This window comes from Penicillium arizonense (assembly GCF_001773325.1).
Source record: "Penicillium arizonense strain CBS 141311 chromosome Unknown PENARI_contig001, whole genome shotgun sequence".
In the NCBI taxonomy this organism is placed as follows: Eukaryota; Fungi; Ascomycota; class Eurotiomycetes; order Eurotiales; family Aspergillaceae; genus Penicillium; species Penicillium arizonense.
In genome coordinates this window covers 346,005-360,250 of record NW_019173278.1, presented here as the reverse complement: position 1 = coordinate 360,250, position 14,246 = coordinate 346,005, and the positions used below count along the sequence as shown (strand labels likewise).

At 49.2% G+C, this 14,246-nt stretch overlaps 4 protein-coding genes across 4 annotated transcripts; 2 read left to right on the top strand and 2 right to left on the bottom strand.

Annotated features, from left to right (window-relative positions):
* Nucleotides 1–1,868: 1,868 nt before the first annotated feature.
* PENARI_c001G01886 (uncharacterized protein) lies at nt 1,869–3,201 on the bottom strand (the record flags this gene model as incomplete). The annotated part of the gene is made up of 2 exons (XM_022626262.1): nt 1,869–3,102; nt 3,149–3,201. The coding sequence occupies 2 exons, from the start codon at nt 3,199–3,201 to the stop codon at nt 1,869–1,871; spliced, it is 1,287 nt and encodes a 428-aa protein (XP_022493301.1).
* Nucleotides 3,202–7,547: 4,346 nt separating this feature from the next.
* On the bottom strand, nt 7,548–9,897 carry PENARI_c001G07461 (VHS domain protein; the record flags this gene model as incomplete). The annotated part of the gene is made up of 8 exons (XM_022626716.1): nt 7,548–7,748; nt 7,807–8,372; nt 8,424–8,811; nt 8,878–9,150; nt 9,202–9,495; nt 9,548–9,623; nt 9,679–9,766; nt 9,831–9,897. The coding sequence occupies 8 exons, from the start codon at nt 9,895–9,897 to the stop codon at nt 7,548–7,550; spliced, it is 1,953 nt and encodes a 650-aa protein (XP_022493576.1).
* A 250-nt stretch (nt 9,898–10,147) lies between these two features.
* PENARI_c001G10999 (ribosome biogenesis TSR3 family protein) lies at nt 10,148–11,383 on the top strand (the record flags this gene model as incomplete). The annotated part of the gene is made up of 3 exons (XM_022626996.1): nt 10,148–10,389; nt 10,444–10,580; nt 10,641–11,383. The coding sequence occupies 3 exons, from the start codon at nt 10,148–10,150 to the stop codon at nt 11,381–11,383; spliced, it is 1,122 nt and encodes a 373-aa protein (XP_022493024.1).
* Nucleotides 11,384–12,108: 725 nt separating this feature from the next.
* Nucleotides 12,109–12,866, top strand: PENARI_c001G05188 (uncharacterized protein; the record flags this gene model as incomplete). Its single annotated transcript, XM_022626534.1, has 2 exons — nt 12,109–12,132; nt 12,405–12,866. The coding sequence occupies 2 exons, from the start codon at nt 12,109–12,111 to the stop codon at nt 12,864–12,866; spliced, it is 486 nt and encodes a 161-aa protein (XP_022493972.1).
* Nucleotides 12,867–14,246: the final 1,380 nt, after the last annotated feature.

Below are 14,246 nucleotides of genomic sequence, written 5' to 3'. Positions count from 1 at the left end.
GTTTGAGGACCCGGTGGGGAATTGTGGATCGAGGTGATAGGGTTCAGGCGAGACTGGGATTGGGACTTGTATATATTCTGCAGTTATTCAGGTTTTTGTTCTCTGTTGCTGTTAGTTGGTGATAGGCTTTGCTTAGTGCCCTCGATACAGGACTCATGCCGAGTCTAAGTTATCGGGCCAATCGGGGCACTTGGTGAATTAGTAGAAAGCTGCAACCTTAACCCCGCAATCTGGGAACTTTCTGCAGCTCGCCCGATTTGGCGTTTTCGTCTTTTTTTTTTTTTTTAATTTTAATTTTAATTTAATTTTTCGTTTCTTTTTTCCGCCCTGGGTGACTTTGGGTTTTGCCTCCTAGTCTGGTCTCCGACCTGTCAATGCGATGGTTTACCTCTTTGCCTCATCTGGTATACTTTTCGCTAATTTCCATCTATCCACAGGTCGTAGCTTGCCTTGCATTATATGGAATATGGAACTTAATGGGAAAATTGGACTGGTCGATCCTGCACGATCACCGTTGATCCAGGATCTCGGGAACGCCTCATCGCTCATACCCCCCCAGGAGCTAAGTTAGCTACCCAACAACAACGTCATTTCAATCCTGCAATCCTGCAGGTCCAACCTACACCAAAATCACTCTCTACATATCACACGAGCTACCAACCTTCTTTTATCGACTAACTAATCAATATGAATTAAATAATACAAAAAAGAGCCTCCGACTTCCAAAACCTAATACCCAACCAAAAAACCAAAGTAAAGGAGCACAAGACCTCCTACCACAGAATCGAAGCCAGGGGAGGCAAAATGCAGGGAGAGCTTACCTCCCCTCCCGCTAAGAAAATTCAAAGTCGCAGAAAGTACCTTTGTCCCACACAACGCCCTATCTGTCGACCTGGGAACCATCGCTACATAGACTCCGTATGACATAGGCATGACAAATTAACAAAGGGGGGTATTCCACGGTTTGTCCAGTTAGAGAACTTCTGGTTTGACCCTTTGATAGGTAGTATTGATAGAATATACCTCATAGTATCTAGGTCTAAGGCAACATTGCGAGATTTCAACTTGTACTTTCTTATTTTTTTTGCAGTTAGAAACTGTTGCTCTGCGGGTATGAATAGAGTTCCTTAACTCAATGCGGTGCGGTACTTGTATCGTCAGATTTACCCGTACATGTAAACCCATGAGTTAATTATTCAAGTAAACCACTCTCATTGGAAAATGGGAGAGAAAAAAGTAACTCCCAAAGTTACAGTGGAGAAAATAGCCACAGCTACAGCTAGCTACTAGCTACCTGGCACGGCCCGGTAGAGCACAGAGGCTGGGACCGAGACAGAGACCGAGAGTAAAACACCCACAGTCCACATATGAAAACTGAGATGCCAATAATCGCGCAGGGTGAATATCCAGCGAACATACAGTTGCGTCGATCATCAGTGGGGACATCGCCGGATTAGGGGTGTGGACTTGGCGTTGCGTTGATGTTTGCGGGAGTGTCAATGCAACGTCGATCATTTTGTGGGACGGAAATAGAATAGACCAGGGCGAGATCTTCAGGGTTGATGTGAATTGTGGTTTCATGTCACTGTGCAAGTAGACTCATGGTAGGTGAAAAAATGAAAAACGGAAAAGAGCAACTCGGTTCGATCGGATACTCCCCCTTCCGCTTAGGTTCACACACAGCAACTCTGTTCAAAATATTAAATGAGAAATGGATTTGAAATATGATACAGGAGCGAATATACAAAGCCACAAAAGAGTCAAGCGGATATACAAGAAAGAAATGAAGTCAAGAAAAGAAGAAAATAACTACCTGGGTATATCAGGTATCACTGATCGTAATGGGGGCATCAGGAAGAAGAAAAAAATCAACAAGAAACGCTGGTAAACTCGTCAACAGCGACAAAATCGTCAAAGCCAAACGGCTCACGATCAGAAAGCGGCACAGTCGAGTTCCCCAAGTGCAAAGCAAACTGACTGAAATCCGAATAATCCGCATCCATCCCCTCATTGGACACCATAATGCCATCCTCATTTCCATTTCCATTCCCACTCTCCGTCTTGACAGGCGCAGGCATACTCATCTGAGCAGCAGCAGCAGTCGGCGACATGGGACTATGAGGCGTAGGACAGAAATCAGGAGTCGAGTGCGTCTCCGCAGACAGCGCCTCAATCCTAGGGGAGCTAGCGCTCGACGGTGGCATAGCGAAGTGCGTGCTCTGGGTAAGGAGGTGGAGGTTGTGGTAGCTATTACTGGGCTGCGACTGGCCGCGCGAGTGGCCAGAGGGAGTGGGCGTGGGGCCAGTGATGGAACCCGAATGCGCGACCCGTGGAGCTTGGTGCAGAGGAAATTCCGGCGCGGAGGCTAATCGGTCTCTGAATTGGCGCTGCATTTGGATGGTGTCTGGCACTGTGGGTTGCTGCATCATGCTTTGCTGCCACATTTGCACTTGGTCGGTGGGGGTTTGGCCTGGAGTGGGGACTTGCTGTTGCATGGCCCAGTTCGGCATTTGGGTGTTCCATGCTGGGGTGGTGGCTTGCTGATTCACGTACTCTGGGATCTGGGCTGAGTTGGGGCCTGTTGAGGGGGTGACCATTGAGTATGGCGCCTCGGAGCCGGGCATGCAGGCCATGTAGGAATTGGCGTTGTTGTCGAAGGATGTTGCTGGCGAGAGGATGTAGCCGTCGCCTGTTGCCAAGGGGCTTGCCACGGAGTTTGAATCTTGCGGGAAGGACGAGCGGATGTTGGTCAGGTCCAGGCTCATTTTGCGAGGGCCACCATCCGCTGATGGGCGGGGTGTATAAGTGCTCGCTCGGCGGTTGGCGATTGAAGATCCAGGAGACTGACGATTACCAAAGGCTGCTATCAGATGGCGGTGGAACTGTTGTTCGATTTGCATGTTCTGAGCTTGCAGCATGCGGATACGCTTCTCTGCATAGCGCTCGTCGACTTCTTCATACATGGCTTCTCTTTCGACAATCTCCTTGGTGATGTGAAAGCCCTTGCCTGTGCGTTTCTTGTGCAGCATAGAGGCCCTATTGGCCGATTCTAGCCGTGCATCCAGGCTGCGATCTTTTCGCCGCGACGCAGCGATAAAGGCTCTAGTATATGGTTAGCAAGGTCTTGTATCAATTGGAAAGTACGTACCTCTCCTGATTCTCCTCCCGCGAGCGGGGGATCGGGGTGATATCAGCGTCCATAACTAAAGGCAGTATGGATGTGCAGAAAAGAATACATACGGGCGGGGGCACTTAAATATAGAGGGGCAGGTGTCAGGCCCTCTCTAAGCTTAGGACCAGAACCATGGATTTCAGACGATCATAGTTTGGCTACTTAAAAACCTTCGCCCACCGCGATCCATGGTTGGCTCTTGCCCTCTTTACTAACGTTCCAGCCCGCGACTACCAATACGAGTACCATTCGCGGGGCTTCCTGTCCTCCGGATACTTCTTCCTTTGCAGGTAAGCTGCAGATATACCCCGTTTTGCGGAAATGAGTCTAGACTTCAATTTATCAAGATATGAACTTGGAAAGTGGGGGGTTACTCCAGATCTGTTATGTTACCGTAAAGCCCAAAAAGCCCAAAAAGCCCTGCAGATCAAGCGTTAACCCCGTTGATCCCTACCCATTCTTACATTTCTGTTACTTTTCCTCTTCCTTTTTTTTTCCCATCTCGCAGAGCCAACCAAATACTACCGTAGGGTGCTCTGACACACGTGATAGCCGGATCGGGCTTTCGCCTGGAGCCGCACCCTTACACGATGTTGAAGAACCCAAGGCAACCTCAATATTCGATAGGTTGGACCTGCATCACCTCCGATCTGATCTGCCGTAGTCTATTCTCTTGGAGATATGCATCGATCGACGATCCTCGACGGACAACGTTCGGCCATGCATCTTACGACCATCACCTGCCTAGAAGAGTAATGAACGCGAGTTTTAATCAACGGATCCATTCCCATGTTCTGCCTCACGGCATTTCCGAGGGTTCTCGTCTATCTAATGGTGTACTTCCCCGTACTCGTGAATACTCGGGACCTCTTCCAAGGCGACATTCATTCAGCCTAAAGGTTCTCCACTTGCACCGCCACTTGGATCAGGAGATGTTGGACCTGCAGGCGTATTTAGCCAGGCCTAGCCGAAGATTAGCGAAGGTGCTGGGGCCCATTGTAAACCGGAGTAATGTTCTACAGTTGCAAGTCTCTGGTATATGGTTGGTCGCAGTTGAGCCGGCCAGTCAGCCCTGCGAGATAGAGCTTGACCTCGGTTCCAGTAAGCCATGTTCAGCTCAGCTACCTAATACAGCCTAACAGTCCATGGAGAATAACAACGCCATATTGAGGCCAAACTCTCTAGGCACGCCACCGGTCTAGCCCTCCTTATCGCTTATCACCCGGCCGAATCTAAGCCACTTCAGGCAATTGCCACTTGGACTTCAGAACATAACAAATGTGTGGTAATGGCAATTTGAGGGTAGTTATGTTCTAGATCTGCCCTTTAAGGCTACATGAACTGCTAAATTGCAATTATCTCGTGGGGGCTCGGCAAATCCAGCTGATCGACCCCACCGATCTTACAACGCTCAAGCATTGGTTTTCGGTCTCGATGCATGCACTACGCCTCAGTAGACGGTTAATAGGTCGAGTGTGGCTCCATTTGTCTCAATTTTCAGCATGTCGCTTGACAAATATCTTCGTAATAATCCAGCCACATGCTTAGGGCGCAGAGGCCATGTGAAAACGGATATGGGTGTTTTAATTGGCTCATCCTATCTATACAGGTCTATCTCAGCTGTACTAAATACAGTACCTCGTCTATTCACCCAGCCAGCATCACAGACACTTCCTCAAAAGCCTTTCAGGGCTGTTATAGTCACTCGTAATGTGCCCTGTCTGCGACACGCCAACACCACATGTCACACCGCCATATCCAAGCCCTCATCTCACCCGCACTACCTACTAACCTCCAAGAGAAACCACCTAATCTAATCCCTCGGAACCTCAAAATCCCCCTCAACAAGCCTGCCAATCTCCTCAATGCTCAGGCCCCTCGAAGTCCCAAGGATCCCATCAACAACGACCCCCTCCAACTCCTCCCTCCGTCTCGAATAAAGATCAATACCTGCTGACGTGAAAACCATCTTCGCAAATAAGCCATAAGCCATAACCCGCTCATTCCCATCGTCAGAACGCCCAAAACCAAGACACACCCAGTGCGAACTAGCAATAACCAACCAACCCCTCCCGCACCAATCCCATGCTCCAGGAGCACCGGGCATTGGCATGTCAATCCCACGCATGGATTTTATTTTTGAGTAGTTGATACCCTGATATTGGACTGGATCGTCGAGCTGGGCTATCCCGCTTGGTGAGGGGGGCAGGGGTCTGTAGGTTATTTTCACGTTGAGTTTGTCTTTTCCAGAGGGGAGGCTGGTGTGGGTTACATGCCAGGTTCCTGTTAGGAAGTTATTTGTTGGTGGGATGCATTTTTGGTGCTTTGGTATGCACTGGATGTATTGGATGCGATGGTTGATGGTGGTTAACAGGGGGTGCGCGATAAGTACCGTTGGGTGATAGTTGTGATAGCTACCCAACCCTATGTGGTTGGGATGTCAACAATATCTTGTATAGAATATCAGGGGTCTACTGGTGTTTTACTGGTATGCTTTAGTTGCTTTGGCTCAAGGGATCCTGTATCATATCATTAGGGGCTGTAAGTGTAGATGTACAGGTGTTTAGTGGAATAAGAGAGGAGCAAAGGAAATAGATTCTATAGAAGCTTATGCATATCTGAAACAAAATGAGGGGAAACTGTGGCGCAAGCTTCAACATCCCTGTCATTATGCGTTGGCACTATGCTATCTAGTTGCATACATAGCGTGCCATGGCCCCGCGCTATCTGGGTCCACGTAAGTATACAGACAAGACATTGGAAGTCGTACTTCGCACAGCTCTTCGACCTGTCTCTAGAACAACGATAGCTATACAGTCAGCAAGATATAGCAGTACATTGTACACTGCTATCACGCTAGAATTGGACTTTTGGAAAGCCCCTCGAAATGACCGAGAAACGGAATAAAAGGGTTGGAGGTCGGCCGTTTTGATAAGTATACCGGCGACGTGAGAGACCATTGTTTCTCCCAAAGCTTTGGGCTGCAACAATTATTTTGTGTCCCTGCAAGCTACTCAACATACAAATACCCCGCAATGTATTAATCAATGTCCCATACCGATACAATGCTCTCCAACCTGTAAGCTTATCTACGCATAAGCAACAGAAGATAGAGATGATAATTTGCTGAGGGAGCTATGTACCCTCCATGTCCTCCTCGATGGCAGCCATCCGTGTCCCGGTGCCATGTCGCATGCCCTTCCTGTGGTCAGACTCGCTGTCGAGCCTTTTCTGCAGTGTCTCTCTCATCACGCCTCCATACACGCTGCGTTATTCATGCTGACGGACAAACAGGACCTCATACCTCTCCAGCTTAGTGCTTCCAGCTGCCTGTTGTTGCGAGCTGATAGCCTCGTCAAGCGAGTAAATCGAAACACATAGAGCAAATATATTCTGCTAGATACTATACTAGGCTATCCTATACAGTACAATTACCTCCGATTCTTCCCCCGACCCACACCTTGAAATCAATCCTAACCCACACCCTACAGTACTCACAGAGCGAGACAGAGACCGGAGAATAATCGGAATCACTTCTCCTCGGGCTCGGCAAACAGCAACATACCCGGCCGATCATTCGGATATCCATGTCGCTTCGTTCCGCCGCTATAGCGTTCATCTGATATATGAGTCGGAATACCGAGGCTGTGACCTAAACGGCGTGATTGTATACCAAGAAGGGAATTCGTTACTGGGGAGGTGATAAGCGGCGATGGGATCATATTTCTCCGCGGATTTGATCTGATTTCTAATATTTAGGGTTCGCGGTAGTATAGGTATGTGACTGTTGTAGAACTAGCTTTTTGGTGCTTTGCGAGTTGTGTATCTGGTTTACTTGGGTAGGAAGCGATTAGGGTTGGGGTACGTGTACATGAACAGATGCCGAGGTCTTGTTATGTTGCTTTCTGTTGTGTTTTGTACTATATCATAAGTGAGGGTCCAATAGGACCCCGCGGTACTTGCTAACTTGCTAATCCTATTAGCGTCCAAATCTTAGTAGGACCTCTACCGAAACTTGATGTGCGAATCTTTCAAATATTTTCCTCCACCTTTCTCAAGCGAGTAAGTAGTACAGGTAATGAAAGCTTAATCTTCTTTATAAACAGCATGAATAAGGACGCTAAGTTCTCAATGGGCGGAAAGCCAAGTGGGGGAAAACACATCAAGAGCAGGGGGGAAAGGTTGCCGTGAGGCTGGAAGCAGAGCAGCCAGTTTCAGCACAGAAACCAGACAGAACCACAAAGCAATGCAACATCTAAACAGGATGCTGTCTGCTCGGTTCTTTCGAGCCTACTTCGGACCGCTCTGGGCCCGTAGGGCGGATCGAGCTAGAGCATAGACTAAATTAAGACCTGATTTTGGGTCCGCATTTTGTCTAGGAGATGCCTAGAGGTGGCACCATGCCCTGTTCCTCGCGGGCCTCGCCACCAAGCTTGTAGGACACCTTGAATCGGATTTTCACCGAATTGCCCTTTCCTGCATCGATGCCGTCCATGAGCATTTCTTGCTGGACGCCGTTCTGCTGTCCGGGGGCAATGTCTCGGCCTGATTGCGGGCGGAGTTGTAGGGTGTAGGACTAGAGATGGTTAGTAACTCATTATGGGGAATGACGAATGAAAGGGACTGTAGCTTACCTTCTCCACAGCAACCTGGAAGTGGAGCTCCCCAATGGGTTGGCTGGTTGGGTTTGAGAAGACGGCCACAACGTGGATTTGACGTGGCTGGTTTGGCACTCTGCGCGCAGCAAAGTCAACGAGAAGCTGGGAGTTGAGAACTTGGATCTTGTTTGTCGTGGGGAGTGCATTGCTGGCTGGCAGGGAAGAAGCGAAATCCCACTCATCATCAGCTTCGGCCTTCGCGGCCTGCCGCGCCGGCTGCGGTGACGAACTGGGACCTCCGACCAGATCAAGCAAGGACGAGGAGGCTGGAGCTGGGTGGCTTTGCGCTGGGGGCGGTTGGAATGGGCTAGATCCCGCCCTAGGGCTGGCAGAGACGAGCGATGCAAATGGATCGGCTGGCGGCGGGGTTGCCGTGGACTGGACTTGGGGTGATGCCCGCATGGCGGGTGTTGGAGATTGAGAAACAGGTCGCGAACTGTTAATGGAAGCGAGGATATCATAATTAGGTTTGAACGATGCCGGCGTCTGCTGAGGCTGTGGGATAGGCGGTGTTGAGCCTGCTGACATGGATGGGTAATTGTCTGCAATACTGTTAGTGACAAGGATCGGGATTTGCAATGGGCATTACTTACTGGAAGGTCCGAGGGAGATACCACCGCCGGGAGAGGGGGCTTGTTCTCCTAGTGAAAGGCCGAGAAGGTCATTCTCCAAGGAGCTACCACCCTGGGATAGGCCGGCCTCGTTACCGTTAGAACTTGGTTGAGGCTCTGGGTCAAAGTCGATAAGAGAGAGCTCGTTGTTGGCATTTGTGGAAACTCCAGTCGTAGTACCGAGTGTTCCTTTAGGAATCCTAGCTGCAGCATCCAAATCACCCTTCTTAACCAGCTTATACCGCTCGATTGTGCGGTGTATGCTGTCGTTGATCTCCAGCAGCTTGTGAACGGCCTCGGGGTCTTCCGATTCCTCTTCGCACATCTTTTGGATCTTGGGGTGGGCACTTTGCAAAGCGTTCGCAAGCTCCTAATCGAGATAGGATGTTAGAGTCGATACCATTGTAGAATAGCATGTATTGGTTAGATCACGCACCTCGAACACGTCGCCTTCAGGGAGAGCTTCCCCAGGCTGTTGGTTTTGTAGCATCTCCTCCAAAATTTTAGCTTTTTGCTGCACCTTGGACACTTCTTCCGCCGCCTTGGCCCGATAATCGGTCTTGTGCCGATTGTCGAAACCAGCCATAACCTTCATTAGCCGGTTGGCTTCCTGAAGGTCGGCAGGGGTGCCCCTGCGAATCAGCTCTTGGAGCTTTGCAGATTGCGCCTCCTTCTCTTCCTCCTCCATCTCATCAGCCGAGCGGAGATTCTAAAACTGTTAGCTCAATCTTGACGTAACAACGAGATCCGGTGCACATACATCACTCGGGTTCAAGACAGCAGCATCCTCTCGGCGTACCTCCGGGAACATGTAGCCCTTGTACAGTAAAAGACGATGCATGTCCCGGATGAAACCCAAGTCCTCCTTGTAGCGCGATGTTTGGCAGATAGTCTGCCGCCACTCCTCGATCGACTCCAAGATGCGGTGCTGGACCCGGGAGGGTCGCATAGGCGGCCGCTCGGGGAACCTGCGAACCAATTCATTCAGGAATTCCTTTGTGCTGATCTGGAGATGGAACGGGTATCCGCAGTTTTTGACGCAAATGTCGAGTAGCTATTGCTGGTCAGTCTCCTTGCGCCAGCTGTCATTTGAGCTCCCCACGTACCGCCAAGGCTAACAACGCGACATTCTGGTTTCGGGAATTGATAAGATGAACGATGTCGAATGCGGATTCTCGAGGTCTAGGAGAGAGGTTATGATTATGCGCATCCCTGCCGACATTGGTGTCCAACTCACGCATTGCCTTTCTTGGAGTTGATTAGGTCTGCAACTTCGAGGTTCAGGGCCAGGTTGGGCTCGTAGTTCTGGGGATCGCATGCATTTCCTGGAAGAAATCAAATATTAGCTTAGATTCTTCTATATCCTTCCAGTTCATGATCAATACTCACGGATTGCCCGCTGCAGCGGCGTAAACCCCGGCTCAGGGTAGGCCCCGAAGCGGTCCCTAGCCGCCATTCGTGCTGAGGCAGCCTCCAGGATGGCGGTATAAATAGGAAATAAGAAACAGAGATCGAAGAGAGAGACGAAGTCGGGGAAGATGCAATCGAGGAATGCGATATGTGTACAATGATGGGGGGGCTGAGGCGGGCGGAGAACCGGTTAGTTTGCACGTGTGGCTCTTGTGCTTAGCCTTGATCTTTTTTCCTTCTTTCGCGACTCGAGTTGACTTCAATTTGTATTGATTAACACTTATTCGTCACATACAATGGTCCGCCACAAGAAAGATAACTTCTCGCGAGGAGGCAAGAAATTCAATCCCCGCCCTAAGCCAGTGCCCCGCGGCAATGAAGATACTGAGGGTGCTGTCTCGTCGCGGCCGGCCTACAAGGCCGCTTGCTGGGATATGGGACACTGCGACCCCAAGCGATGCTCCGGCAAGCGATTGATGAAGCTGGGATTGATGCGGGATCTCCATATTGGCCAGCGCCACCCCGGCGTGATCATCTCGTATGTTTCGCATCGCATTTTTCTTGGCTAAACATACTAACGACCCACGGCCAGTCCAAATGCAAAGCGGATCGTTTCCCCTGCAGACAAGGAGCTTATGGAACAACACGGTGCGGCAGTCGTCGAATGCTCCTGGGTGCGCGTCCAGGAGGTGCCTTGGTCGCGGATTGGCGGAAAGTGCGAAAGACTCCGTATGTGATTCAGTCGGACACCTACGAGGCTTATTGGAAGCTGACTATTCTGGCGCACAGTTCCTTACCTTATCGCCGCCAATACTGTCAACTACGGCAAGCCATGGCGTTTGAACTGTGTCGAGGCGCTCGCCGCCTGTTTCGCTATTTGTGGCCGTCTAGAGTGGGCTGAGGATCTCCTCAGGCATTTCAGCTACGGACAATCTTTCTTGGATATTAACTCAGAGCTTCTTAAGCGCTACGCCGCTTGCGAAACCGAGGAGGATGTCAAAAACGCAGAGACAGAATGGCTTGCCAAGATCGAACGGGAATATGAAGAAAACCGCGCAGACGGAGGCGACGATATCTGGACTACTGGAAACACCAACCGGCTACCGGCACGGAACTCTGACGACGATGATGACGACGACGACGACGAAAGCGGAGAAGAGGGCAGCGAAAAAGAAGGAACCGACGAGGAGGAAGAGGAAGACAAGGACCCATTTGCGATTTCCGATGACTCCGAAGACGAAGAACAAATGGCAGAGATTCGTCGCAAAATCCTCAGTTCGAAGTCTTTCCAAAACCCAGAAGCCGAGGAGAAACAGCAACCCGAGAAAATCGCTCGTCCTGAGCAGCTGTACGTTGACTCGGATGCTGAGTCTGGCTCTGCAGGAAGCGAGGATGAAGCATTTGACAACATCATCAATGCGACTACGGTCACTGACCGCACCGGAATCAAAGCAATCCAGCAGCGGAAAGGAAAAGAAACCGTTACCGCCTCGTTCTCTCGGACCGAACTTTCTGCACCTAAGAGATGGTGAGGGAATATCGTTTTCCTGGATTCATCTATATAGGTTGAAATTCTATGATCAGCCCACAGTCTTGGGAGCAAGGCATTCAAAAACCCGACAGAGGAAACACTCATATCAGATGCGCTGGGTCCGCTTATTCGAGACTGGGTCGCCAGGCCATCGAACATGGCCCAGCCCCATTCCACTATGAAAGATTTGTCTCCGCCCAAAAGCGCTTCCAGTCGGACAATTAAAACGTCTACTACAATTTCCTACTCGCAAGTGCGTCCCGTGACCACCCGCACATGCACACCTGGAGGTAGCATTGCTGTGAACCTCCAAATTGCATATTTTATGATTCATGTCCCCGATGTTTTCTCAAGGTGCCTATATGTATGGCAAACGGCTTGGGAAATAAACCGAAAAGTTCATAGGTCCATTAAATTCTATCAGAATTCTCTTTGGTGCAGTTGCTAGGTATAGTTCGATATGCGATCCCGAATGAGTACAATTGCGCACTATAGAAACCGGAGGAACACCAAGGACTTAGAGACTCAGCTTTCTAGAAGCAACACCCCCAGTGACTCACTTCACCTTCATTTACCTCCCACTTCACCCTCTCTTTACTTTTCATCCACCTACTCTTACTATCACCTTGCATAACACTTACACTTAAACTAACGCACTACAACACAAAATGCGTACTAATTTCTTGCCTTGTGATGCTGTGAACAGGACAGCTGACCTAGGACAGCATGGAGCAGAACCTATTCTCCAGCGTAAAGGAGCACCAAGCAAAGTTTGAATGCAAACTCGAGAAAGAAGGGAAATGCCCGCTTTACGAGACCGACATGGCGAAACGTTAGATCCGGTATATACCTACATTGAATGGTTGAGTGATGCCCTGCATGAAACTTATTGCCATGAAAATCTGGACCACACTCGGGAGCCTATTGAGACTATGCAAGATGAGATGGAAGACAAAGCGCCAGCCTTGTTGGAGGAGCTTGATGAACAGAACAGAATGATTTCTGACCTGCGAGAATCTTAGAATGTCTTACTCTCGCAGTTCAAAGAACAAAACGAGAAGATGAATTCTCAGCTCGACAGCCAGGCAAAACAGATATCTAGCCTTACTGACCAAAACGCAAAGCTGGCATCCAAGCTGGAAGAACAGACCAAGTGGACAAATGCGCTGAAACAACAGGGCAAACTAAAACAGGCCCTTCACGAGTCCTGCGTGCTAATGATTGATGGGTTCGAGTACGAACAAGAGCTAATTGGCGACGTTACGACATCTGAAAACAGCATACACCTGTTTGAAGCAAGCCACAATAATGTCATTAACAAGGTTGGGAACATGGAGGCTTGGATATCTGGGGTTCTCGAGCCGCTGATGCTTCAAGACGAAGACGATAGTCTACAATTCACGCTAGAGGAGGCCGAGATCTTGCCCTTGGCTAGTAACCGCCCACGAACTGTCCGTTCCTTTGCAAGCAAGTTCGATAAATAGGCCAAGAAGATCTATTAGCAGAAAATCAAGCTTCATGGTAAAGCAAGAGCTTTGTGAACAGGAACTCGATTCTAACTACAAGAATGGGCCCTGCATAGACATTCAGACGAGACTGCGCAGCAGACGAAGAAAATTGAAAAACAAATTGGAAATTGACTACATGAAAGCAAAGCTCGAAGGCATCCTCCTCGTTATCCTAGCCTTTGGCAAGGATGGCTTCATTGATCCCATATCCTAGGAACCCCAACACCCCACCAAAACCTGATCGAGAAAGTAAGCCGCAAAATCACCCCTTTCGAGTACTAACTCTACAATAGCAGACAGGAGGTATTCTGCGCATACCTCTACAGGGACAGTGTTATCAGCCGAGAAGCCACTCACAGCATGTCGATACCAGACAACGACGGATCACAGCATGCACATGGCAGAGATCGATGCACGAATGTCCCGACGCAGAATGGACGACTGGTCCCGCTGTTTGCTAGTTTTTCGGGTCGATACTCCACGTTGTATCAAGGTCTTTCTCGTTGTTCTTTAATTACTTCATCTACACCAGAAGATCACGCGATTGCCCCTGTAATCTAATAGGATGCTAGTGTGGGTTTGTACAAAGTAGGATTACTCGCATGAGGGGGTATTTTGTATGCTCTGCATGTCGTTAGCATATAAATTTTACAGATATAGAGTTGCGGAGATATAAGTGCGCTATGCAAGGGATAACGGGATGGTCTCTACGATGTGGGTTTGAACTTAGACTAAGTCTATTCAAAAGGGATGTACTGGTGCAAGAACTTGATATTCTACTCGCTAATTTCACCATTCACATATCTTGTCCCCTTAGGTCACATGGTATCTCGACCTCATGGCCAAATCATGTGTTTTCTCTGTGTGTAACTCGGCTTGGCTACTTGGCTCCGAAGTCATGTTTTGCAAAATATCAAGTTTACACCGTTTATCTCAGAACCATGACGATCGTTTACGTATACTGTAAGTATCAGGTGGGAACTGCAGGTGTGGGCATGAGGGGTCGAGGGGGTTCATGCAGGATGTTACCACGAACCGAACCATATGCAGGGTCTCGATGCATGTTTATTCTGGAAGAATTTATGAGATGCATGGTATATGAGCGATGTATAGTCCAACTCGTGGCATTCTAGTAGTCATCTAAATATCCGTTAGTATCCAAGGATTCTCTAAAGTCGGCTATTATTATTACTTTGTGCAAGTTTCTAAGCTATTGTTATTCCTCGGCTTGGCACGTTACCATGCAAAAACATAATAATCTCCCAAGTCTCCCAAGCTGAAGTATGAACTAACAAATAGAGGCAGTGCTTGCAGACAGGCCAGATCAGCACCTGAGGGCAAACTCAGCCCTACTGC